This window comes from Dasypus novemcinctus, chromosome 26 (genome assembly GCF_030445035.2).
Source record: "Dasypus novemcinctus isolate mDasNov1 chromosome 26, mDasNov1.1.hap2, whole genome shotgun sequence".
Lineage (NCBI taxonomy): Eukaryota > Metazoa > Chordata > Mammalia > Cingulata > Dasypodidae > Dasypus > Dasypus novemcinctus.
Window position 1 is genome coordinate 8,169,129 of NC_080698.1, and position 27,094 is coordinate 8,196,222.

General features: G+C 44.8%; 1 protein-coding gene across 5 annotated transcripts in view; it reads left to right on the forward strand.

Annotated features, from left to right (window-relative positions):
* The window catches only part of KLHL18 (kelch like family member 18), a 69,956-nt gene extending 46,202 nt beyond the window's left edge, over window positions 1-23,754 (forward strand). For 3 of the 5 annotated variants that reach the window (XM_004449730.4, XM_071212029.1, XM_071212027.1), the window contains 7 exons: window positions 1,772-1,970; window positions 4,573-4,733; window positions 6,140-6,276; window positions 7,828-8,050; window positions 17,840-17,944; window positions 19,603-19,714; window positions 20,439-23,754. In XM_004449730.4, the coding sequence (XP_004449787.1) occupies window positions 1,772-1,970; window positions 4,573-4,733; window positions 6,140-6,276; window positions 7,828-8,050; window positions 17,840-17,944; window positions 19,603-19,714; window positions 20,439-20,825 (1,324 nt within the window). In that variant the 3' untranslated portion in view covers window positions 20,826-23,754. Of the gene's footprint in view, window positions 1-1,771; window positions 1,971-4,572; window positions 4,734-6,139; window positions 6,277-7,812; window positions 8,051-17,839; window positions 17,945-19,602; window positions 19,715-20,438 lie in introns of all 5 variants that reach the window. The other 2 variants (XM_004449728.3, XM_071212028.1) reach the window with 1 other exon arrangement.
* The last annotated feature ends 3,340 nt before the right edge of the window (window positions 23,755-27,094 follow it).

The window sequence follows — 27,094 nt, forward strand, 5'->3', positions numbered from 1 at the left end:
ATGCAATAAATGAATTACAGTAGTATTCATTTCACCTGACTGGCACAAGGGCCCATGAAACAAAACAGGTTAAGAACCCCTGCTCTAGGTATATGGGCCTCCTTGTTTCAGGTGTGCGCTGGAGTTGTGTAATTCCCAAAACTCTTTCTCAAACCTAGATCAGAACATCAAATGCTTTAATGAACCAAATAATAAATAATTTTTAAAATTCAAGTTGCTGCTTTCTGCCTCTGATAAGTTAGCTGCCCCAGGATAAAGCCTTACATCTTACGTAGCTCCCTGCTAGCCAAGTTGGTCTTTGTGGACAAGGAAGGATGGTATGAAATGACTAATGAGAGACATAGATTTCCACCTACCTTTGGGGTTACTTTTTCTTCACTCTTTCTTGCTCCCAAATGGACCCCTCCCCTGTAGAGCAGCTTTCCCTGTCTCTTCCCCACCCGTTGCCATACAAACAGGCTTACCACATGCCATCCCCTTGAATGAGAAAGCCCAGTGCAGTTGAGAAGGTGTGCTTTGTGCTCAGTATTATGCAGCCAAAGACAGAAATGAGATGCAGGAAGCCTAACAGGAGAAGGGAGAGAATAGAAATGCATACCATTCAGCTGCGTTGTGAGTGCAGCTTAGTGAGTTAAAGCTGTGCTTATAAACTTAATTTAACACGGGGAAGAAAAAATGAGAACATTCTAATGAAGAAAAGTAAACCTAGGCAATTTTTAATCTGATAAACACCATCTCCATAGATTATCAATCACAAAGTCAAAATAAGAAAAGGCTCATTCTTCCCAGGGTCTGCTGCTGTCACCAAGATTTTCAGAACCATACTGGGCTCACTTGGAATTTTCTCAGTTGGAACAGTAGTAAGGAGAATACCACCAATAATAAAAATAAAAGCCACTAATTTCATCCCAAGTCCATGCTGAGTGCTCTTGTCTGCATTCTACTTAATCATGGCAGCCCTAGGAGGTGGGTTATCTTCAGCCTTTTGCAGATTCCAAGACTCAGGAATCTAAGGAACCCACGCGAGGCTGCGCAGTATACAGCAGGGCCAGTACGTAACCCAGGTTTTCCTGGACCTGACGAGGGCAGGTCTGCCCTGATGCCGTGGAACATACATGAAATGGTGGTTCCATCTGAACACCACCATTTGCTTGTAGAGGGACTGTGAGCAAAGTTCTTTGTTTCTCTGAGCTTCTGTTTTTGCTCCACAAAATGAAAGCAATTGCAATTACTACTTTGCAGAGTTGTTAAGATTTAGGAGAATACATATAAAATGCAAGCAAAGTACTTGACTCACTGATGGTTCTAAATAAGTGAAGCTGCCACTGTTGTTTCCAAATGAACAGCTAGGCCCATAGAGCCTCTTTCTGTTTAAAAAAAGAATGTAGGGACCCTGTGTGAGAGCATTTATTCTACAAGTCCATGTCTTCCTGGTGACCTTGGTAGAGTGGTTCCCAAACCCTCAACCAAGATCACCACAGCCGAAGGAAAGCCAGGAGGTTTTCCAGTAAGTGTCCTCCCATTCCTTCTTTCCTTCTTCTGACAGATACTTCACAGGACTTCCCAGATTGCTCATTCCACCTCCACTCAAACGATGAGGCCCAAGAGGCAGGGAGGGACCTTTGAGGAAACTCTGTCTTAATTTTATACCAGTTGATATTGTAGCCTGGAGGGACACAGCTGATGTCACACAGGGAGATTCCAACAAAGCTGAGAAAGAACATTTTTCTTTCTCTAAATTTTTCCTTTACATCTTCTCTTTTGCCAAAAGACTTCATCCCAAAAACTGCCTGGGTGTACGTCAGTTTGCTGAGACAATGATGTGTGCCGTGCTGTACGATGCAGCCAATAGCTTCATCCATCAGCACTTTGTGGAGGTGTCCATGTCGGAAGAATTCCTGTCCCTGCCCTTGGAAGACGTGCTTGAGCTAGTGTCTCGGGATGAGCTGAATGTAAAATCAGAGGAGCAGGTATGTGGAGCACAGAAGCCATTCCATGCAGGTGCAAATGGGAGGCTGCTCTTTTTTAATCTTGATTTTCTAGTAATTCTTTTTACAAAGTTAGGATCATGCTATGTATACAGCTCTCTCATGGGGTTTGTTTAATTGTATGTATTTTTCATGAAAACTTATAATATGTTTTAGTTCCTAAATAATATTCCATTGATTTTTATCAACCCTCATTTCCTTGTTCTCAGATATTTGGGTTATTTCTAATATTTACAACTAGAAATTATGCTGCTGTGAACTAGAAATAACAAGCATAGATAACTTTTTGAAAGATTTGTGTTCTAAAGAAGAGCAGGCCATTGGGGCAGTTGCTGGAAAGGAATGTTAAGTCAAGATAGTATTTTTTTTTAAGGTAAGAGAAATGACAGCATATTTGACTATGGATGGTAATTTTTCCAAAGCGAGAAGGAGAATTGGTAATGCAGGAGAAAAGGGGGGATAGTTGCTGGAATGATGTTCCTGGAATAAATGAGAAGAGGTGGGATCTAGGTTCTAACGAGGTATGTCTTTAAACCAGGGGTTCTTATCCTTTTTTGTTTTACGAACCCCTCTGCCAGTCAGGTGAAACCACAGACCTCTTCTCAGAATGTAGCTGCAGATAATCTTTTGACACTCAACATTGGAGGTCAGAGAAAATAAAGATAATAAGTTGATTTTTTTTCAATTCAAGCTCACAGACCCCCTGAAATCTTTGGTCCATGGGCCCCTGGTTAAGAACTCCTGCTTGAATAGGAACACAGGCTGTCAGACCCACTGGGGCAGGAGCAAGAGCTGAGTGCACAAACCCATATGTGAGGCTGGAAGGAGGGCAGAGAAGGGGTGCTGGTAGAGTTTACAGACATTCTCTTCTGATTGGTTTCTGTTTTCTCAACTAAGAATGAGGATAAGAGAGGGGTGTTAGAAGTTTCTTGAAGAGAGCTTAAAAAAGGTGAAATAGTCCTCTAGGAGAAAGAAAGAGTAAGTGGATGATACTGGGGAAATGGGAGAGGTCTTGATAAGAAGCTGAGACCACCTGAGATTAGTAGTCATAAATTTGAAGTCAACTGGTCAGTTCCTTGTATGCTTTTTGTCAGCCACACTCAGTTATGCTGGTGCAGAGTAGGGCGTGAGTTAAATTTAAAGACTTTATCAGGTACAGCTGCTTTTTCCTGGTGCATATAATTGAGGGAGATCAAATCATGCCATGGGAATTGAGGGCAGCTGCATAATAACCCATGGATGAGAAAGGCAAGGAAATAGGCAGGACCTGAGAAAGATATTGGGGTGGGGGTGGGGGCAGTATATCAAAGGCTAATTGGAGTCAGTTACTGAGCTGGAAAGATGGAAGGTAATATGTACTAGTATAAATAAAACTATGGAAGGGGTGAAGCTATTGATAATACAAGGTTTGAATGATCAAAGGGCCTCTTAAGACAAAGAGAGCAGACCATCTTGGGATGGTCAAGGAAAGCTTAAATGAGAGTGTAGGGCATGAGTAGCCAGAGAGGAGCAAAGGCCATTTTTTTCTGTACAAGAAGGTATGGTGCAAATTGTCTTAAAAGAATATCAAGTAAATGTGATTTGAAGCATAAGGTGGCAAGGACTGGGCAGTGGAGGGTGTTGATTATGAGGGTGAAAAGTTTCGACCTGGTCCAGGGAGCACCACTGCTACAAGGCCTCTGCTTATTTAGTCGATGGAGAAGTCAAATGAAGTCTAGGCACAGCAGCTTAGATATTTGAAATCAAGAGTCCTAGTCTATAGTGAAACTCGGTGGCTGGGCTGGAGGAGCCCTAGTCTGCAGGAGCAAGCCATTGGGATTTCTATCCCAATTCAGCTAATTTCCTTAATGTCTGTAGAGTCTCCACCCCTGAATGTTAAGGACTGACAGAAAAGTGGGCCCTGAGCTCAGTGTGGTTGCTGTGATTTAGAGGCAAAAGCTTCATCCCAAGAGGGAAGAAAGAGTTCTGGCCCTAGCTCTTCCACTAAGTAATGTGACCTGAGGCAGTGCACATTTGTTTGATGCATTCTGTGAGGGCTGAAGGGTTTTAGAGGGAGAGATCTTTGTGGCTGGAACCATTAGGGAGGACTTCTTAGGGAACATGGATCTTGAGCCAGGCCTTAGAGAAGAGTGAGTTTTGATTAAGGGGAGGAGGTAGAAGGGCATTCTGAGTGAAGGAGTCAGTGTGAACGGGGAAAGAGCCCAGCTGGCAAGAGTAAAGTGGGACAGAGGGCATTTCAAAGGGATGGGGTACAGGAGCAGTTGGGAAGGAAGTTAAACAAGTAATTTGTTAAGATGCAGAAGGAAGAGGAACCATTGATGGATTTCCATTAGGCTGTCATAATGAAATCCAGGAAGCTGTTAGTGATGCAAGCTTGAGTTTCAAGAGATTGGACGAAACTGGTTATCTGGGGAAGTGAAGAAAAGTAGTGGATTTAGAAGACAAGTAGGAGATGAGATTGAAGGGCCCAAGGGATTGCCTCAGTATAGAAAATGGAGAGAGTTAAAGATTAGGGAATGCAGGGGTGTGGCCTCTGGTTGGGAGGAGTTGCTGCTGTCAGCCAGTGTCCACTCTGTTGTGGCAGGTCTTTGAAGCTGCATTGGCCTGGGTCCGATATGACCGGGAGCAAAGGGCATCCTGCCTGCCTGAGCTACTGTCCAGTATCCGCCTGCCCCTCTGCCGGCCCCAGTTCCTGTCCGACCGGGTGCAGCAGGATGACCTGGTGCGTTGCTGCCACAAATGCAGGTGAGCAAAGGTGGGCCTGCACAGGACAATGCCAAGGGTATGGGCTGAGAAGAGAACTTGTCAGCTTAGGCCACTTCTCCTCCAGCTCAGTCTAGGAAGGATTTGGAATAGTCGTTCTAATTCATAGCACACTAATTGGCCTACCCTCTATCCAGTTAAAAGCCCGAGCCTTGTACCTTAGGCAGGGAAATGAGCCATGAGGGAGCATCAAGACAGAAGGGGCTTTCCTTCCCTACTATCATCATCCATGGAGCTATGTATGAACTTACAAGCATCAATACACTGAGCCTATCTGTACCAGCAGCTGGCTTTGTTGGTACACATGTGACAACCTGGGGCTCCTTGCCCTTTTCAGTGAATGCTCATCAGAATCCTGGTCTCAGGTGGTTGTAAGGCTCTGCAGCCCCAGTAGTAGGCAAGGGGGAAAGGGTATGTGTGTTTACTGGCATGTGAAATTTTTACCCAGACCAGATCAATGACAACATGGTGGAGGATATCACCAAAATAACTTAGAAGACTGCAGCCGTATAGGAGGACTGTTGAAAAGTAGATCATTGGAGAAAAATATTCATCTTTCTTCACTTTGCTTGTCATATTCATAGCAATGAAATACTTTTCTCCTTCATTGGCATGATTTTCCATATATTTGTCTGTCTCCTGCATTTCCCCAACCCTCACTGAGAACAGCTGGTTCAAGAGGAAGTAGTAGCTCACTGCAAACAGTGTGGAGGTGTGTGTTGGGAAGGGGTGGAGGTGGGGCTGGAGGTAACTGAGAGCCCATGGTGAGCAGCCTCAAGGACGCTGTTGAACTTTATTCTACAGGGAATGGGTAGCTATCATAGTTCTTAAAAGGATGCAACATGGGGAACCTGCATTTAGAAAGGCAGACAGTTCAGACTACAGCATGAAGGGTAAAACGGAGGGAGCAGGGCTGGAGGCAGGGAAATCTGTTGGAAACTGTTAGCTGCTGCCACTGTCCAGGGGAGAGATGGTTAACTGCAAGGCCACAGGTGTGGGCATGGTGTCCTTTCCATAGGGATGGAAAGGGATGCTGCATCTAAATGGAGATGGACACAGGCTGCTTGTCAAACCTCCCCAAGTCCAGCCATTTTCGCCACCACTCTGTTTTTCTCATACCTGTATGTGCCCTTTAGAGAATGCTCATTCTGATTCCACTAGCTAAGACGGGCTCTGCTTGTTTTGTCCCTCCAATTTTGAGCATGTCTCAGCAGCCATGTGTGGTTTTCCCAGAGCTCACTTTGGTTCTTTGGGGCCAAACCTTCCAGAAGGCTTTTCCTCCCAGGTTCCTGCTGGATTTGGAGAATGGGGGCCCAGACTTGGACAGTATAAATGTGGGCCAAGTTGGGAGGATGCCTTCTATCCAGGTATCTTGCATCTCATTCCAGGGATCTGGTGGATGAAGCAAAAGACTATCACCTCATGCCAGAACGCCGGCCCCACCTGCCAGCTTTCAGAACTCGGCCCCGCTGCTGTACATCCATCGCTGGGCTTATCTACGCTGTGGGAGGCCTCAACTCAGCAGGTACCTTGCATATCCCCTTTGCAGAGCCCTATCTTGGGCACCAAACAACCTCACTTGACCCTTCTGGTCCCTTCATTGGTGCTGTCACCACACTTGCTCCTCTTAATATTTTAAAATTCTTTTGCGGTTAGAGCATGTCAGGTATAATACCTCTGAGTTGGAATATCACTGGTAAAGGGGCCTGTAAAGACCCTTGAGGCCCACCCCCTTTACTTTACAGATGGGGAAATTGAGACCCAGAAAACTTGCCCTACATTCACACAAGCTGATTTTGGCAGAACACGGACTAGAACTTGGCAGTGCTGGTTCCTGAGCCACCACTCTTTCCCCAGCATCACACTGGCTCGCAGCAATTTCTCAGCTCTGGTTAGGATTCCGTGAGAGACCCAGTTCCATTACCAGGCTAGTCACATTCAGTCATGTGAATCTCAGCAGTTAGACGGTGAGATGTCACCGTTAGAAGGAAGATTCTCCAAATACCCAGGGTCTGCCACTATCAGTAATACTTTTTTTCTTCTTTCCCACCTCCATTGACACACACATGCTTTATAATCTGTGTGGTATATTGGCTGCTCTTGTGTCATGCAGTCAGGTTTTCAGGAAAGCTCTGCAGGGCCCTTTCCCTTCCTCCCTGCCCCAGGCACCATTCCAGGGCAGTAGAGTCTAGTAGAGAAGGCAGAATGGACATAGGAATCCTTGCAGTGCAGTGACACAGGAAGTTGTCATCTCCAGTGTCCTTCCAGTATTGATCCAGGTTTGTGTGGAGGAGTGGGAGTTGGGGGCAGTTCAGGACAGTTTTGCTTTTAATTGATGGTATATAGAGAGGGTAATGTGAGGCAATGGAACAGTGGGCTAGGGGGAAAGCAGTGTGGGTCCTAATCGCTGCTACTGGTTAACCTAGAAAAGTAAAGTCCTCAACTAAGTAAACTATGAAATGTGACCAGTGTTGATAAATGCTCCAAACTAGAATAAAACATGGGTATGGAATTTTCTCATTTGATCTCACAAAAATCTGATGAAAAGGGTAAGGTTGGGTTATTATTATACCTTGCGGTGATGCTGTTTACTGAGTGCTTAGTATAGTCCAGAACCATGTGAGGTGCTTTATATATTGGTAATTTAATCCTCACAGCAACTCTGTGATGAGATGAAAGTACAGAGGATCACGGACCCAAAGCAGCTTGCCAAAGGTCACCTGCTAGTAAATGAGAGTCTGCATTGGAGCCCAGGTCTTCCCTGCCGGGCCTGTCTCCCACGCTGGGGAAATAGTGTATCAATTTGCATTCATTGTTGGCTCTATGCAGGTGAAGTACCTGAGTGGAACTGAAAACTGCCCAATCTAGGAAGCAAATGCTTTCTTATTCCAGTTCACATTGGGTTTGAAGTTACCATGTCTAAAATTTCTTCCTGGGTCCTTTTGGTTTGACTGACTAATTCTGGGGGAAGGGCTGATAGAATCAAGTCAAATGTTCCATATAATCAATGCCCAATAGCTGTGATCTAAACGTGTGGTCTCATTTGTTTTAATTTGAGTAGCAAATTTTTATGCAGGTGATTCCCTGAATGTGGTGGAAGTGTTCGACCCCATTGCCAATCACTGGGAGAAGTGCCATCCCATGACGACAGCACGCAGCCGCGTTGGCGTGGCTGTGGTGAACGGGCTTCTCTATGCCATCGGGGGATACGACGGCCAGCTGCGGCTGAGCACTGTGGAGGTCTACAACCCGGAGACGGACACATGGGCCAGAGTGGGGAGCATGAATAGTAAGAGAAGGTATTGTGGAAGCCCAAACACGTGCTCTGACATCTGGGGAAGCGGTAGGCGAGCAGACAGCCTTTACCTGGGAATTGCCTGTGGCCAGGCCAGCCACTCCCAGTTCCTTTGGAGCGCAAACCCCCATCTGCATACAGTAAAATACTGCTTTGTCTCTTGAGGACTCGGGGAGACAAGACATGGACAAGTGTAGTATGTTGTATTGTTATTTAAGTGTCAAATAAGGACTGAAAATATACATTATGGAAGATTGAAGGAGGGAGAAAAACTAGACTAGAATGTCTGGAAGATTTTAAGAAAGAGGTGGGATTAAAATTGAAACCAGAATACTAAGAACCTTTCTCTTTCACTTGATTAGAGATAAAAAGGAAATCCAAGGTATTGTGTTTTGTTTGTTTTGTTTTTAGTAGGGGGTACGTTCTTTCCCCTGTTTTCTCAGCCACACATGTGCCTTCATTGCTCAGGGATTGGACAAACCAAAGCAACATTCTTTACTTCAAGGACACCACACACCGTCCCTGTGCATAGAGCGAGCGTGTAGGTATTTGCAAAACTGACCGAGTATATATGTCATTCAACACATGCCAGCTACTTGTTTCCTCTACCACTTGCCTGCTTATTTTTCCTGAATAAGTGGGATTAAAGAATATCCCAGTAATTCCTCCTTTAGCCTTCTTAGTGCTAATGTGGCAGGTGGCATCTTTCCTTATGTCAGCCATGTGATGGAATAATTACAGACTTGGGCAGTGTGAGTGTTGAAGGGTGAGATCGATACAGCTCCCAGGGTTTAACTGAGCAAATTCTTCCATTCCTCTGCTCTCAGCAAGGCTGTTCCAGATCAGTAGTTTCAAATGGCACCCTGATGTTTCTCTTCAGAGGACAAACATAAGTAAAAAGCAAGTCACCTAACCATTTAACCAGAACAGCTATGTTGTTACTGTTTTTGTATTGAGCTTCCTTGACATGTGTCCAAATTCAGAGGAAAAAAAAGTGTTTGAATTTTTAAAAGGTGGAGGGATTGAAAACCACTGGACCAGATGCTCTTCAGGAGCCTCTCTGGTTTGTAATTCTTAATCTTCACACTTGTCTCACAGACCCCTTCACCTGACCATGCTTTGGATCCTCTATTTGTAAGATCAGGTGACCACGAAAAAAGAAGATCAAATAACTGTATGTGGTGGTGAGAAAGAAAAGTTAGTGTGGAAATCCTTGCCACATGAAAGTGTAGTGACCACAATACACTTTTCCTGCATCCTGCAGTATTCATATGTGGCCACTGGCCAGGAAACAATCTGCCTTTGTTCCAGTAAGACCACAGTCACAAGGGATCAGAGTGGGTTCTGTTTTGGTGGGGGCAGATCTCCTTCCAAATGCATGAACTAACCCTCTTGTGGTTCTTTCCTTCCATCCCTCCCCCTTGGGTACCTCCCCACTTCCTGCTCCTTGGATACTTCGCACCTTTCTCTGGCATCAGGTGACTCATTGCTCTATATCCCCAGCACTGTTGGCTTCCTTGCTTTGACTGCAGTAAGTTGTTCTTCAAGTGCCTGCTCAGGGCCACTTCCTTGCTTTGATGGCACTAGGTTTGGGGTATTTGGGAGGAAAGTCCCCTGGGTTTTCCTTTCCCTCACTGTGGTTAACGCCCTGTTCTTGGTAGCGTGGGTCCAGCCCTATTTCACCCCCTTCAAGTTATAGGCTTCACTAAAATGTTCTTAGTCCCTTTTCTCCTGACAGCCCACACAGCTGGCTGTCCTGACAGTGGGTAACAGCCTCCTTCCTGCCGTCTCCTTCCCCTTTCCTCAAGTTTTCCAGACCACCTCCGTGAAGTTTCTCGTACCTGTCTGTTCTGGTCCACATCAATCACTGACAGTTTGAATTTTGTGAATCCCAGAAAAAGGTTATGTTCTTGAACTAATCCATTCCTCTGGGTATGGGGCCCTTGGATTAGATTGCTTGGTGAGATTGCTTTAGAGCTTTTGATTGGACTGTGGTAGTGTGATGTGGGCCAGCTTGGGTCTCCACGCTCTTACTTGTTCTGATATAAATACTTAAGCATGAAGCTCCAAGAGGCTGAGCCTGCGGAGCAGCTCAAGGCTGAGGAGACAGCCCTGCCATATGCCTGATGGGCTCATGGCGGGATGCCAGCATCAACAGTAACTGACTGGTGAGAAAACATCTCTGATGGTGCCTTGGTTTGGACATTTCACGGCCTCAGAACTATAAGCTTTTCGGCAGCTCTGTGGCAAACTAAGACAATCACTTTTTCTTTTATCTCTTCACATTTGTCTTTACCTCTTATTTGATAGTCTCAAACAGTTTGGGGACCTTAATTCTTTCTCTTTTGTTGTTGAGCTCTTGTATTATCACTCAATTTTTATATTTTGTCTGATATCTGCAGCTGGAAAGATAGTGACTGTGTCAAGTGAATTTGTGATCTTCCCACAGTCCTTGCCTAGGGCAAGTTCCCTCCTCTTTAAGGTTGGTTCAGGGAGTCTATTACTACGTCTCGCAAAGGGACATTGGGTCAATCTGATGAGACCACACACGCATGCACTTTGAAAACTCTATTTGCTATGTGTGCTTGAAAGGTGCAGTAAACCTGATATATTTTATTTTCTGTTTGTTACACACCAGACTTTTTTTTCCCTCACTCACCTCTTCCCCACCCCACCCCACCCCCATTTTTTTTTTATTAGAGCAGTTGTAGGTTTACAGAAAGTACAGGGTTGCCATATACTCCCCTACCCCCACCAAGATTCTTTGTTTTATTTTTGACAGGAAGATTTGTTTTTTTGTTTTTGTTTTTTAGGAGATACTGGGGATTGAACCTGGGACCTCATTCATGCAAAGCATGCACTCAACCACTGCTACACCTGCTCCTAAGATTCTTTTTTTTTTTTTTTTTTTTTAATTTTTAAGACTTGTTTTGTGACCTAACATATATTACATTTAGTTGGTTTATGGTAATTTGCAAGTCTTCCATTTCCTTCATGATCTTCTGAAGATGTCCTATCCATTATTGAAAGTGGTACATTGAAGTCTCCTACTCTGATGTACAATTGTCTATTTATCCCTTCGTATCTGTCAGTATTTGCTTTATGTATTTTAGAGCTTTGCTATTTGATGCATATATCTTTATAATCATTATGTCCTCTCATTGTATTGATCCCTTAAACTGACCTTATTTGTCATTCATAAATTGTTTACTTAAATCTGTTTAATAATAGCATACCTACCTCAGTTTTCCTTTCATTACTTTTTTTAGTATTTTTTAAAATTTATTGAAATAGATCACTCATATGTAAACATACATAAACAATAAATGTGTAATAGTTGTGAACTTAAAAAACATATATAACATCAAACAAACATATATAACATCTCACTCTACCACCAATAACTTGCAGTTTTTAAACCTTTTTATCTAGTTAAAGAGCATTGTCAAAATACTACTACTAAAAGTATTTTCCCCCTAACCATTCTGATTATTATTATCTTTATATCATTTATATATGAACATACATAAACAATTAACTGTGTAGTAGAAGCTGTGAACTTACAAAGCAAACATGCATAACATCATACAGGGGTCCCATACATCAGTCCTCCACCAACACCTTGCATTGTCATGAGATGTTTATTACAAACTATGAAAGAACACTGTCAAAATCTTACTACTAATCATAGTCCTTATCTTACATTTGGTATGTTTTTCCTGCAACCCACCCTATTATTATTTTTTAAATATATTTTTTTATGACAAAAGTTGTAAGCTTATAAAACAATCATGCACATATGCACAATTCCCAAACAACACCCCTCCATCAACACACCACAATGTGGTATGTCATTTGCTACAGATAAAATAATATCATCTGATTGTTACTATGTCCATAGTGTACATTTGGCTCACATTTTCCATACTGCCTCAGTATCAACACGGGACATCTTTTGCATAGATGCAAGAATATTATATTATTACTACTAACCACAGTCCATAGGTCACTCCAGCTGTATTTTTCCCATGCTTCTCCACATTCCCAACACCCTGCAGTAGTGATATACATTTGTTCTAGGTAACAAAGAACACTCTTGCATCTGTACCATCAACCACAATTCTCGCTCACCTCTTGGTTACCTGTGCTATACAGATCCTAGATTATTCTCAAGCATTGTGTCAATCGGCATTTACATAACTAGACTACCATTTTCAGTCACATCCCCATTTATAAACTAGCTGTTACTCACTGTATGTTACCATCCACTCTATACATTTCCACAGTTTTACAGTAAAGCTAATTAAAACTTCTATAAACGTTAAACATCAGTAGTACACTCAGTCCTTCTCTTATCTCCTTTAAGAATCCACCACCTACCACCAGGTCTTGAAGATATTTTCCAATAATTTCTTCTAGAAGTTTTATGGTTCTTTTATTTTTAGTTTTTTGATCCATTTTGAGTTAATTTTTGGATAAGGTGTGAAATAGGGGTCCTCTTTCCTTCTTTCAGCTACGGATGTCCAATTCTTTCAGCATCATATGTTGAATGGATTGTTCTGCCCAAGCTGTGTAAGTTTGACAGGCTAGTCAAAAATCACTTGACCATACCTGTGAGGGTCTGTTTCTGAACCATAAATTTGGTTCCATTGGTCTACTGTGTCTGTTTTTAGGCCAGTTCCATGCTGTTTTTATCACTATAAACAGGTATAATGATTTAAAGTCTGAAGATGGGGATTCACTTTTCCTTTTTACGATGATTCTGGCTATTCAGGACTCCCTACTCTTCCAAATCAATTTAATGGTCGTGTTTTCAGTTTTTTCTTTAAGACTGTTGGAATTTTTATCGGGATTGCATTAAACCTGTATATCAATTTGAGTGTCTTCCAATCCATGAGCATGGAATGTTCTTCCAGTTATTTAGGACTTTTTTGATTAATTTTAACATTGGGTTGCAGTTTTCTGAATATAAGTGATTTACATCATTGTTTAAGTTTATTCCTGACTATTTGAGTTTTATCTGTCATATTTTATTTTCACCACTCTTTTGACACTTCATTGATGTAAACTTCATTTCTAGACTCTCTTACAGGTCCTTCTCTCTGGTCTTTTCTTTTCAGGCTCTAGCACACCCTTTAGTATTTCCTGAAATTCTGGTCTCTTGCTTAGAAATTCTCTCAGTTTCAGTTTATCTGTGAATATTCTAATTTCACCCTCATTTTTGAAAGACAGTCTTGCTGGATATAACATTCTTGGCTGGATGTTTTTCTCTTGTAGTATCTTAAATATATCAGACCACTATCTTCTTGCCTCCATGGTTTCTGGTGAGAAATCAGCACTTAATCTTATTGGCTATCCCTTATATATTATGCATTGCTTTTCTCTTACTGCTCTCAGAATTCTCTCTTTGTCTTTGGCCTTTGACATTCTGATGAGCAAGTGTCTTGGAGTTGGTCTATTTGGATTTTTTCAGATGGGAGTATGTTGTGCTTCTTGGACAGGGATATCTATGTCCTTCAATAGGGTTGGGAAATTTTCTACCATTATTTCTTTAAATATTCCTTCTGCCTTTTTTCCCTTCTCTTCTCCTTCTGGGACACCCAGGACGTGTATGTTTGCATGCCTTTTGCTATCATTTAGTTCCCTGAGACCTTGTTCAATTTTTTCCTTTCTTTTCTTAATCTTTCCTTTTGTATGTTCACTTTCAGAGGCCATTTCTTCAAGCTCACCAATCCTTTCTTCTGCCTCCTCAAATCTGCTGTTATATGATTCCAATGTTTTTTAAATTTCATGCACCTTTCATTCCCATAAGATCTGCTAATTTTTCTATGTATGCTTTCAAATTCTTCTTTGTGCTCATCCAATGTCTTCTTAGTATTCTTAATCTCTTTAGCCATCTCATTGGATTTATTAAGGAGATCTATTTGAACATCTATAATTAGTTGTCTCAACTCCTTTATGTCATCTGGAGGCTTATCTTGTTCCTTTAACTGGGCCATACCTTCCTGTTTCTTGGTGTGGATAGTAATTTTTTGGTGTCTTTGCATCTGGCTTACTAGAGTATTTTTTCTGGGTGCAGTTTTTCTCTTTAGTTTAGGGCTTCCTAATCCTTTCTCCCTTGCTGGTTGTGCAGTAGGAGCCAAGCATATAGTTGGTGCTGTAAGCTGTGGAGGCTTAAGCTGCCCTCATTGTGCCAGAGACCAATGAAGCTTCTTCCAACTTTCTCCTTTGCCAGGGGTAGGGATAGAGTCACAGCTGTGTGGAATAATCCACGTGCAGGCCTAGACTATAGTATCAGAGAGACTGATGAAGCTTCACATCCCTTTCTCCCCTGCCTGGGGCAGGGATGGATCTGCAGGTGTGGGCAGCAGTCTATGTAGTGCAGGTCCAAGATGACTGGAGTTGCCCTGGTAGACTTCTGGTTTTCAGTCTATGCCAGCCAAAGTTACCTGCAGGTACCTGCATAGGCTGGTGCAGGGCTCCTCAGCCTCCTCCCTGCCAGAGGCAGGGCTGAAGCCTAGGCTAAAGCTGCAGGCTGACCTCCGTCAAAGAAACTGGTTCCTGCCCACACTGAGAGTCTCAGTCAGCCCGGCTTCCTCTCAGGCTGGGAGCAGAGTCACAATGGTGGCTACTGGCCTCTTTCTGACTTGGGCTGGTTCACACCCCAGCTGTTCCCAGGGTTATCCTTAGCCAGCCAAGTAGCCAAAACTGGCAACCAACCATCTCCTCCTTCCCTGTTTCTGGGAAATGGTGGAGCTTCCAATTCCAATCACAGAACAGCTCCTGGGGCAACTCATGCTGCCAGAGTAGGACAATCACCGGCCTCCACAGCTTGGCCGGTAATTTCCCAGAGAGGCTGGCACAGGTCCCCGCAGCTTCCTCCCTGATGGAGGTGGCACTGGGACCTAGGCTAGAGCTGCAGTATGATCTGGATGGAAAGAAGCTGGTCCCCACCAGCACTGGGATATTCAGTCCACCCTGCTTCCCCTCATGCCAGGTGTGGAGTTAAGATGGCAGCTCCCGGCCTCTTTCTGATGTGGACAGGCTCGAACTTCAGCTGTTCTCAGGATTATACTGTAGCCCACTGAATTTCCTCATCAGTAGCTGAAATTGGTGCCCAACCGTCTCTTCCTCCCCCATTTTGGGGAAGTGGAGCTCTCAGTTCCAGCCACGGAATAGCTCCCGAGGCAGCTCGTGCCTCCATGACGTAGAGTGCTCTACTTATAAGTCTTTTCTGCAGATGGGCAATCTCCTCCTTCCACTCCTTCAAGGACGTTGCAGGATGCTCTTCTGGTCTCATGGAGCCCCAAAACACATGCTTCAGCTAGCTCCAGAGAGCTCTAGGTGTTTGCTAACTGCCCTGTAGCAGGAGCTGACTCTAGGAGCTCCTTACTCCGCCACCATCTTGCTGGTTCTCCCTGAGATTCATTTTTAACCTCCTCCACTATCAGGTTTGAAAACAGTGAATCAATTAGCTTGACATTCTTTGTATTTGTGTTTGTTTTTTACTTTTTGTTTTAGCAACATATGCAAACTCAAAATTTCCCATTTTACCGCTTCCAAGCTGTTTTAGTTTGCTAAAGGCTGCCAAAGGAACATACCAAAAATGCGTTGGCTTTTATAATGGGGATTTACTAACTTATAAGCTTACAGTTCTGAGCCTGATAAAAATGTCCAAATCTAGGCATCCAGCAAAGCTCTGTCCCCAAAGACACGGCTCCTGGCGATCCTGGACCCCTCGAATGTGGCAGGGTACAATGGTGGTGGCTGCTGTGTCCTCTTCTTCTCCCAATCTCATTGCTTTCAGCTTCTCACTTTCTCCAGCTTTCTTTCTGCTCCTGTGGCCTCTCTCTCCTGGGTTCTGTTGATTTCAGCTTCTGGCTTCCAAGACTTTCTCTGTCAGTTTCTGGGGGTTTCTCTCTGTCTCTCTCTTTCATCCCATTTATAAAGGGCTCCAGTAAGAGAATTAAGACCCACCCTGGGTCACACCTTACTGAAGTAATCTAATCAAAGGCCCCAACTGAAGTGATTTATTCAAAACATCCTGCCTACAATAGGTTCACACTGCAGGAATGGATTAGCTCTAAGGACTTGATCTTTTCTGGGGTACATACAGTCTCAAATTACCACACAAGTCTACAATTCAGTGTTATTAATTATTATTACTATTATTTTTAGGAGGTACCAGGGAATGAACCCAGGACCTTGTACATGGGAAGCAGGCACTCAACCTCTTGAGCTACATCCACCACCAGTGTTACAATTATTCCCAATATTGTGCTATCATCACCAGTGGCCATTATCCCAACTTTTTCATCACCTCAGACAGAAACTCTATACCCATTAAGCAATAATTCCCTCTCTGCCCCCACTCTTGGCCTCTGTAACCTGTAGTCTACTATCTGTCTCTGAAATTTCCTTCTTCTAATATTTCATATAAGCAAGCTCATACAATATTAGTCCTTTTCTGTCTGGCTTTTTCACTCAAATGTCTTTAAGGTTCATCCATGTTTTCTCATGTATCAGAACTTCATTCCATTTTATAGCTGAATAATAATATTGCATGTATATATTTTGTTTATCCATTCATCTGTTGATGGACACTTGGGTGGCTTCTACCTTTTGTCAGTTGTGAATAACGCCGCTGTGGACATCAATGTGCGAATACCTGCTTCAGTTATTTTAGGGTATACTGTGAAGTGGGATTGCTGGGTAATATGGTAATTTTATTTTTAACTTTCTGAGGAACTGCCATACTAATTTCCATAATGGCTGCACTATTTTACAACGCCACCAGCAAAGTTTAAGGGTTCTTGATGCATCTTCACCAACACTTAACTATTTCTCTTTTTTTAAAAAAAATTATGGCCATCTTAGTGGGTGTGGCATTCATTTTAATTTCTCTTGTAGTATCATGTATAATGGAATATTATAATGACTGCATCAAAGCCTTAGGTCTTTGGTGTTAGGAAAGCCTGGCAGGTGAACAGAACGGGAGCCAGCCCTGTCTGCATTTCAGCTGGAGGCAAGCCTCTCACCGGGCAGGCTTGAGATGGGAGCCCAGCCTCCCTAGCCTCGGCTTTTCGTCTGTACAGAATGATGGTGATACTTCCTTCCTTGCAGGGTGTCATGAGCGTTGTTAGAGATGGTTGAAAATGGCAAGTGTAGAGCACCTGACCCATGTAGTAAATGACAGGAGCTGTAGCATTGCCCACTAAGACAAATTAGGTCCAAACTTTATGGGGAATTAAATAGTAAAATCAGGGGATAAGGCAACAAACACACATTGAGGCCTGTTATGTACAAAATATCACACTAATTGCTGTCAGGTTACACAGATGAAGACCCTTCTCTGCCCTTCAGGAGGTGGCAGACGGATCCCCATGGTACCAGAATGTAAGTGCCTCGTTGCAGGGACTCTGGCTTGCCCAGCACTCAGCCTAGTGCCTAGGACTGTGTACCGTGCGAGCGCCTCATGAAAATCTGTTGAATAAATGAGTCTCTGTGATAAAGAAGCCACTCTGGAGTGTGGGTTCAGCAAGAGGGATCCTGGACACTTTTTGAGGAGGAGGAAGAGGGCGGTGGAAGGTGAGAGTTTCAGACAGACGCCGACTGAGGAGGGACAAGAGGAAGTGCCCAGGTCTTGGTGGGGCTGCAGTGTTGCCTCAGTTTTGCACCTCTACTTAGTCACATACCATTCCAGAAAGGTTTACTCCTCAGGAAGTGTGAGAGGTTGCCCAGGATGCCTGCGGCCATCTGGGATGACCGCCTCTGTGGCCTCTGTCTGTTTCAGTGCCATGGGGACGGTTGTGCTGGATGGACAGATCTATGTCTGTGGGGGCTATGATGGCAACTCCTCCCTCAACTCTGTGGAGACCTACTCACCGGATACGGACAAGTAAGGATTCCTGCTCCCCTGGGGCAGCTGGGACTTGGAACAGAAAACCTGAAAAGTTAGAACTGCAGCTTTTTATTTAAGCTTATCAAAGTAGAGAATGTCTTCCCCACCTTTTAGCACCCATAGTACTTCACATATAATAAGTATTTAGTAACTGCTGGTTAAAGAAATGAATGACTAAACAAATTTTAAAAACAAACTGCCTAGATACTCAGAAACATTTACCTAATGGTTGTACCTCTTAGCTAAATCTGACCATTTAAATGGAAATACAGATGAAAGGGTATAAGAAGTAGAGGAACAGCATTTTCTAAAGTGAGTAGGATATTATTGGGGTGGGAATGGGGAGAAAAAGTGGTCAAGTAAGCTTGGGCAATAACTATTCTACCAGTCTTTATTTTTCTGTAATACATAGTAACATTGTAATGCCTCTGAGAAATACAGCAGTAAAGAAGCCCATTTACCTAGTGCTTTTTATGTAACACCTCTGTTAATGTCTTGTGGAACTAATAATTTTTTGGAACATTTTTTGGAAAATACTGGCAAGGTTAGCCCAAATTTTTCCTTTCAGTACTTTGAATCTTCTGATACTGTGTAACAAAATGTAAGGAAATTAGTTGAATAGATTCATCAAGGTGCTTTCAAGCCAGTAGCATTCCTTCCTGCACCAGCCTCCTGTGCCTTGGTCAGTGCACTGGGCATCGGAGATCCTGAAGTAGTAGCGCCCGGTCTGCTGGGGCCACAGACGCTCTGGGGTCGTCCTCCCCTTGAGGCCTGTGTCTGAAGCTGCTGGACCCAGAGTGGGCAGTACCTTCTTCCCCAGGGTTTTGGGGAGAAGGAAGGTGGCAGAGATGTTTTATGAGGTGAACCCTGGTATAGACGGACAGTAAGAGATGCATATTGACAGGAGGGAGACAGCAGGAAGGGACACTCAGATGAGAAAGTGCTTAGTGTGGCCGCAGACTTGCAGCCCAGAGTGTGGAATGAAGGAGGAGGAGGCCTGGGAGGGGTGTGGCAGGGGGTGGAGCTGAAAAGTGGGCAAGGACTGTTGGAAAAGAACCGGGTTACGGGACTCTGCCCTCAGGTAAACAGGGAGGGGCCACGGGAGAGACGCTGTGCAGGTATTTGAGAGAGATTGCTCACTGGCTGTTCAGGGTTGGGATGACCATGGTCTGACAGCTAAACCACCTCTAAGGAGGCTGTGCAGTGGTCTGTGGGAAAGGGGGTGGGAGCAAGCGATGCCCGGGAGAGGCAGACCAACCAGGACCTGGTGGCCACAAGAATGTTGAAGGCGAGGGAGAAAAAGCAAAAGAAAACACTGAGTTTTACGATTATGGCGACTAGATAGCTGGCAGTCCCATTAACGACGTCCAGGAGTGCAGGGGAGAAACAGCTCTGCAGGAGAGGGAGGCCTTGTTTGGGACATGCTGATCTGGAGTGGCCTCAGAGGCAAGCAGAGAAGACCTGCTATGGGTCCGAAGCTTGGGCAAGAGGCGGCAACCAGAGAGAAGAGTCCACAGAGGTAGTGGGAGGGGCAACGAGAGCGAGAGATTGTCCAGCACAAGGGCACAGCACGGTTCTTCTGAGCCCTGCTAAGCTTCTTGGGAGGACGGAAATCCCGAATCTAACGGCTCTCTTGTTTCGGCTCTCTCCTGAAGGTGGACCGTGGTGACCCCAATGAGCGCGAATCGCAGTGCTGCTGGGGTTACCGTCTTTGAAGGCAGGATATACGTGTCAGGAGGCCATGATGGTTTGCAGATCTTCAACAGTGTGAGTCTGAGGTCCCCCTGGGCTAAGGACGCCTGCCCCTCCCATCTTTGAGAGGTTATTTTATTTGGTTTGGTTTGGTTTGGTTTGGTTGCGGTACCAGGGTCGGAGATTGAACTCAGGACCTCGTATGTGGGAAGCAGGTGCTCAACCTCTTGAGCCACATCCACTCCCCTGAGAGTTAATTTGAAAGAGAATGGTTTGAAAAAACTTCAGCCTTGCTATTGCTAAATAAAACACCATCTAGTGAGATTTCAGGCCATCCTCCACATGCCCTGAAATTCTTAATTTCAGAGAATGGGTGCCGGAGTACACAAAGGAGGGGTAAAGTGTAGCTGGGCCACCCTCCCCAACCTATTCTTAAAAAGACTAGACAGCCATTTAATGGTGCCTCCACAGAGTCGGCTGGAGCTGTGGTAGAAAGCACTCTGGACAGATATCTGAAGACCTGGCTCTGTCACCACATCACAGTGCTTCCTGGGGCAGATCATTTATTTATTTCCTTAGATGCCAGCAGAAGGGGTCATTTTAGGTGCTCTCTCACCTGTTCCTGTGAACTCTGTGCCGCTAAGGAAGCCAGGCCTCAGGGCCAGAGCACATGGAGACAGAGCTTCTTGCTTCTAGGCCTCTCATGGAGCCTGAGACCGTGTGGGCCACTGTGCCCCACGAGGCCCCCCTTGGACTGAGCTGTGGCCCTGACTGCGCCGTGCCTCTCTCCCCACTGCAGGTGGAGCACTACAACCACCACACAGCCACCTGGCACCCCACAGCCAGCATGCTCAACAAGCGCTGCCGGCATGGCGCCGCCTCGCTGGGAAGCAAGATGTTCGTCTGCGGGGGCTACGACGGCTCTGGCTTCCTCAGCATCGCCGAGATGTACAGCTCTGAGGCGGACCAGTGGTGCCTGATAGCCCCCATGCACACGCGCCGGAGCCGGGTCTCCCTCGTGGCCAGCTGTGGGCGTCTCTATGCGGTGGGGGGCTATGATGGACAGTCCAACCTTAGCTCAGTGGAGATGTACGACCCAGAGTCAGACCGCTGGACATTTATGGCCCCCATGGCGTGCCATGAGGGAGGGGTTGGTGTGGGCTGCATCCCTCTTCTCACTCTCTGAGGCAGAGGGTGGGATGTGGTGGGGTAGGGATCTGGTACAAACATAGGCGCTTCCTTCTAGAGACGGTCCCTCTCAGGAGAGGCAGTGGGCCAGAGTGGGCTGAAATGTGAGCTCGCCGGAGGTACGGCTTTTCCAGGTGCTTTAGTTCTCCCTCATTGTGCTGCCCTTGTAACCTTCAGCCTAGGTCATCAAGATGTGCCACATGGGCCAGAAGCCCCTCTGGGCCCTGGCATCGTGTCACAGACGGCTTTGCTGGGTCACACCTGTGCAGGCTCCATCCAAGCCCATCTGCCGCCACCACTGTTCCATGGCCGTTCGCTCTCAAAGGCCTCCGTCTGGCAGTCGTCCTTGCCAGGTTGTTGTCCTGCCATGTTGTGGCCAGTGTGCCATGGGGTGGCTGCAGTGGCCAAACCTGTCACAAACTAGGGTGCGGCTGGGAGAGGAAGTACATGCTCCAAGTTATGCACTGAACCACCTGCGATGACACAGCCACAGCCGTGTGCTGGCTGCATGCTCCTTCCGTCATAGAGCCCACGGGATTTGGTCATCACCCCGGGGCAAGCAGGGAGAACAAGTTTTTCCCATATCTAATTTTGGGATTTGAGTGAGGTTTTCTCATCTTGTTCAGGAGAAACAGAAGAAAACAAAAAGATACTTGAAAGAAACTGACAGAAAATTAAACAAACAAAAAACACTTGAAAGAAACTGGAAAGAAAAATAACTTCTAAGTGAACTATTTTACAGGAAGGAAAAAGTATCAAAGATGCTAAAGGCAAATACACGTTTAAGTGGAAAACCGCCCAGCACAGAAGGGGCGGCATCCACTGCCACATTCGGATCCCAGGGTCCTGAGACCCACGTAGCACTCGGGGTTCCCTCTGAGCCCCAGTGTGCCTGGAATCAGTGCACTGTCGGCTGGTCCTGTAGCAGGGTGCTCACAGGGTTTTGTCTGCACACCCGTCGTCAGAGGACTTTTTTAATCATAGGCTCAGCAAGTCTGCTGAATTACTGCCGCTCTTCTAGGCGGGAGCTCCGACTCGCCACTGAAGGCTCCAGCGACTCCTGTGATTACCTCCTCCCACTGCCATCGCGGCTCGTTCGATTCCCCACCCCCGCTTTCCTCTTTCCCAACTGTCCAGATTCTCGCTTTCCCATCTGTCATGTTTAGATAACCCTCCCCATTGTGATGCTTCTGGGGCACACTGACCATTTGTACCTTTAGAACCTAACCAGGGGCTTGGGCCTTTCACCAGCCACGGACCGGCTGGGTCCGGAAATCTCGTCTGCCCTGCCGGTCCACTGCTCCTCCATCTCCTCGCCAAATCCAGGGGTCTGGCCTCCTCCCAGCCCTTGGCAGACTGACCAGCAAGGTGGACCTTTAGATTGATGCAAAGGTGGCTTATGGCATAGAAGCTGAAAGAACCTCTTTCAGCTGCTCCAGAGAACAATATTTTCTATTTCTTCCTCTGATCTTGGCAAATGACCTCTTGAAGGGACTCTGATATGTAGCCAGCAGGACCCAAACAGGAAGACACTTTACATTACCAGAGCTCTGGGCAGTGGGGCCATCTCCATCCCTCCAGCTTCTATAATTGAGCCAGGCCAAGCTGGAGAAATAAACTTTGTAAAGTACATGGCATACTTCAAGCCGTTTTCCTTCAACCGGTGCCACCAAAATCTGATACTATAAAATTCTTCCAGTAGAGACAAAAGGAGGATCTGATCTTTTAACCCAAGATTGGGTCTTAGGACGCCAACTGCCCATCTAATAGGGCTCCTCTCTGTTGCTGCCTGCCTGGGGTGGCCTGGAAGCCTATGCAGAAGGCTCTGCGGAGCCTGGGGAGTTCCGTGCCAGGGCCTTCCGGCTTACTGGTGTGTATAAATCACCATGCATTCAGAGGGAAGTACCTTTGTTATTTGAAACTTAGGAGCTGGGCCTCTGCTACAAGCACTTGAAAAATGATGTTTTTCTTTTTTTTTTTTTTTTGATGTTTTTCTTTTAAAAGCCTCAACAATCTGGTATCATTTGACCTGGGCTCATGGTGGAGCGTCAGCCTTTCTCCCTCCTACAGCTGTTCCACACCTGTGCTTCTGGTATGCCGGGCTTGCCTAGGAAGGTAGACTCCACAGGAGGCTGGGTCTGCATTTCCTGTTGGAGAGTAGTGTGTCAGAGCTCATCTCATTCTTAAAAGCCCCTCTCCTGTTGAACTTGCAGCAGCACTGACAGACCTGGGTTGTAAAGGTTTTAGGAGTCATCAGTCCACGGGCTACTAAGTGGGCCTCACTAGGTCCTTATGATGCCAGACCCAATTTTTGCCATTGGGAATGATAGAATCATTTTCCCAGGGGCTGGAGCTCATAAACTCTAGTAGCCTTCCTGAGTCCACTCCCACCTCCTTGTGTAGAAGTTGCACTGCTGTACCTGAGGTCAGTGTTTCCAAGTAAGGTCAAGCCAGCGCTTTGATCCAAGCTCTGAGCACAAGTGAACAAACGCAAATATTTTTGTACACTATCCAGTCAGTTCCTCAGTCAGGTGGTTCATAGCTATTTACAAATGGTTGGTCTGGCATCATCACCCTAGGATATTGTGGAAAGGGTGTAATAGGAAGGTAGAACAGATAATGCACTCACCAGGCCTTGGGGTCTAGCCCAGCTCTAAGTAAGGGGCTGGTGTCCACTGTACTTGGGCATTTCCCTTCTTGGGTAGTACACGCCCTCTCTTCTGGGTTTACCCGAGAACAAATTCAGGGGTGGGGGGAGCTGAAGACCAGACTCGACCACAGAGATGTGAATAGCTAGGAATTCTGTCCCCGCTCCACCCCCCAACTTATTGTTTCCCAGAAAATCTTATATCCTTTTATTTAAAGAACGCATGTCTTTTGTGTTAAGAAACCAAACCAAAGAGAAATTAAAAAATTTTAAAAAACCACTCCTAATGGCTTGCCCTTTCTTGACTTATTTGTTTAAAAATTAGAAGTAAATAATTTTTACCGTGATACAGTGAAAAAAGTGTATTGGACAAAGTGGAAATATTCCTGTAAAAATAAGGGGAAAGCAAGATGTATAGCAAAGGCAATCTCTGGAGAGACATGTATTTTATAAGAATAGGTTCTGGTGGAAACTATGCAAAGGGGTTCATTTACACATTACTACGGGCATTACTACGGCATATGTGCGCCTGTCTAAGGCACCGTTTCTCTTGGATTTTCCCCCTTTTCTTCGTTCACTGCCATAAAATGCCTGAGTTCCCCCTTTCGAATGTGACTGGCCTGTTGACTGCCTGGAACAGGCTCCAACTCCTCTTTTCATGCTCTGGGCCATAGGTCCTTAAACTTCGGTGCACATAAAAGTCACTGGAGAAATTTTTTCTCCCCCCCGAGACTGCTCCGTCATCTGTCTGCTCATTGTCTGCTCATTGTCTTTGTTCATTGTGTCTGTGGTTTCCACTCATTTTCTTTAGGAGACTCCAGAAACCAAACCCAGGACCTTCCATGTGGGAAGTGGGCACCCACCTGCATGAGGCACATCATTTCCCACTGAAGAATTTTTAAACCACAGATTGTTGTAGGTCCCTCCCCATGACCTACTTTTGAGGGCCGAGGTACAGCCTAGGTAGCTCTGGTGTGGTCACGTTTCCTTGATTGTTTGCAGGCCCATCAAAGTGTGAGATCCGGGCTCCTGACTTTAGCTTCCACTTCCCAAAATAGAGTCACATTCCAGAGCTGCCTTCCTGAAATTACACCCTAGTTATTGTGGTTGTGGGTTTTAGGAAACTCTTCAATCAGTTTTCCAAAATTTAGCTGAAAATCAGTCTTGTCCATTGGGTAATGATCTCACTCTTGGAGGGTAACTTCATTTTTTAAGTTTTTGGTTGGATGTCATTCCCACACATATATCACACTAGTGCCTGTTTCACACATAAACACTATCAATTCTCATTTGGTCCTCTCAGTAACTCCTACTTTAGAGCGGGGCTCCACACTCGCAATCCAGTGCTCCTAAGGGGGACCAGTTTCTTGACCTTTGAAACAGCTGATCCATCCATCCTCCATGCCCACTGGGTTCAGAATCTGATGCCCAGTACAGTGATGAACCATGAGAAGCAGCCTGGGCAGTGAGGAAAAGAAAAAACCATGTTTGGGTTATAGAAGCTTTTCATCTTTATGCTGAAACAGGAAGCCAGATTGCCTGCCTGCTCTGCACCATGGGAGAATTGGCAAGTGCCTCTAAAGTAATAGCCATTTCCATGTATCCAAGCCCCCTTGATCAGAACCAAAGGGCACCATGGGTAAAGAGTGAACCAGAAAGCTTTAGTGATACTCATCTGTATGACTTCCCATTCCTTTTTTTTTTCTTTGTCTTTTCTTCTTTTATTTATTTGTGGTTCTTGGTGCTCCTTTCCTCTCAAAACTAACAGCAGAGCCCACTCCTCTTCACCCCCAAGACAAGCACTCCTGATTTTCACTGCTGCTCACAATGAATGATATGGTTCTCAGACTTAAGGTCCCAGTTTAATCTCTGGTGGTACACAAGTGCTTTTCTCTTTAATGGAGCTCACATCCCTATTCTCTTTTTCTAGGTTTACTGATTCCAGGAAAAAAACAAAATCCATAGCATGGCATAGAAGGCCACTGTCATCTGGCATCTCTTCCCACTCAGCCTCCCTGAACCAATCCTTCAGTCTCAGTTTAGATGTCACCCTCTGCAGGAAAGCATCTCTGGTCAGCCTGGTGCCCTTCTCTGGGCTTCCTCCTAGTTGTATTCCGCCATGGTAATGACATGTTTGTCTGTCTGTCTTACCCAGTGGATGGTGAGCTTGAAAATAGTCATTACTTTTGTGTGGCAGTTGGCAGGTAGAAGATGCTCAACAATGTTTCTTGAAGAACTTAAGGACAGTCAGGTACATCTAGATTCAAAGTTCACCTAATCACACTTCCCTAATCTTCCTGTTTTCCATCACTTTGTTTTTTTCTTGTAACCGTTTTATTGAGGTATACATTACATAGCATAAAATTAACCATTTTTAAGTGTACAATTCAAGGATTTTTAGCCAGAGCACAGTTGTACAACCATCTTATTTGGAGGGGTGTTATTTCCATCATCCCCAAAAGTTCTCCCCATTTGCAGTCAATCTCCATTCCCACCCCCATCCTCAGGCAACCATTATTTTGCTTTCCACTGTAGATTTGCCTATTCTGGGCATTATAAGTGAATGAAATCCTACAATATGTGCGTGGTCTTTTTGAGTCTGCCTACTTTCATTTAGAATAATGAAAAATTACGTTCATCCATGTGTTAGAATATCAATAGTTCATTCCTTTTAATTTTTTTCTTTCTGAAAAATATTCCGCTGTGTGGATATGTCACATTTTGTTTATCCATTCAGCAGTTGATAGGTATTTACCTTGCTTCCAATTTGGGGCTATTATGAGTAGTGTCAATATGAACATTCATGTACAGGTCTATGTGGAGGCATATATTTTCATTCATCTTGAATAGATTCCTAGGAGTAGAATTGCTGGGTCATATGGTAAGTTTATGTTTAATTTTTTAAAGTTATTTTTCATATTAATGTCACATGTTCCTCAGTTAATACAAGACAACAACTACAATAACAATGAATCTGCTTTAGTCAGCAGTTACACTCCTCCCTTATTTTGGTCCCTTTCTCCATCTTGTGGGGTTTGGGATGATGTCCACTGATGACTACAGGCTGAGAAGGGACATAGATATGATGGGGCAGAGGAATGGAATTGTTTTGCTTGTAGGTGAAGATATGCCTTCCTTCTGGGCTAGGGCTGGTCCATCATCACTGTTTTGTTAGTTGTCCAGGGCAGGCGTGAAGAACTGGAGAGTAGGAGCTGCCACATGTCTGCTGGGTTTCAGGGCTCCACTGGCATGGGAACAATCCGAAGCTTTAAGTCCGAGAAATATATGTAACAAGTAAATTGAAAATTACAGATTCAAGTAAAAGGAGTAGAAGAATCATGGTTAGGGGATTTATACCTAAGTATAACTATGTTATATTAAGGAAATAGATTTTCATATATTCCCAGATAAAGCCTGCCAAGGGGGCATTGATTTCATGTGGCTGTGTGGCTTGCCTATGGTGTCCAGATGTCCCTAGGTCCCTCAGGAGCACCTTTTTTTAAATAATTTTTTTTTCTATTTTTAAAGAAGCTTTAGATTATATAAATGTTAGATAAAAAATTATAAGGGATTTCCATGTCCCCCACTCCCACCCTCTCCCACACTTTCCCACATTAACA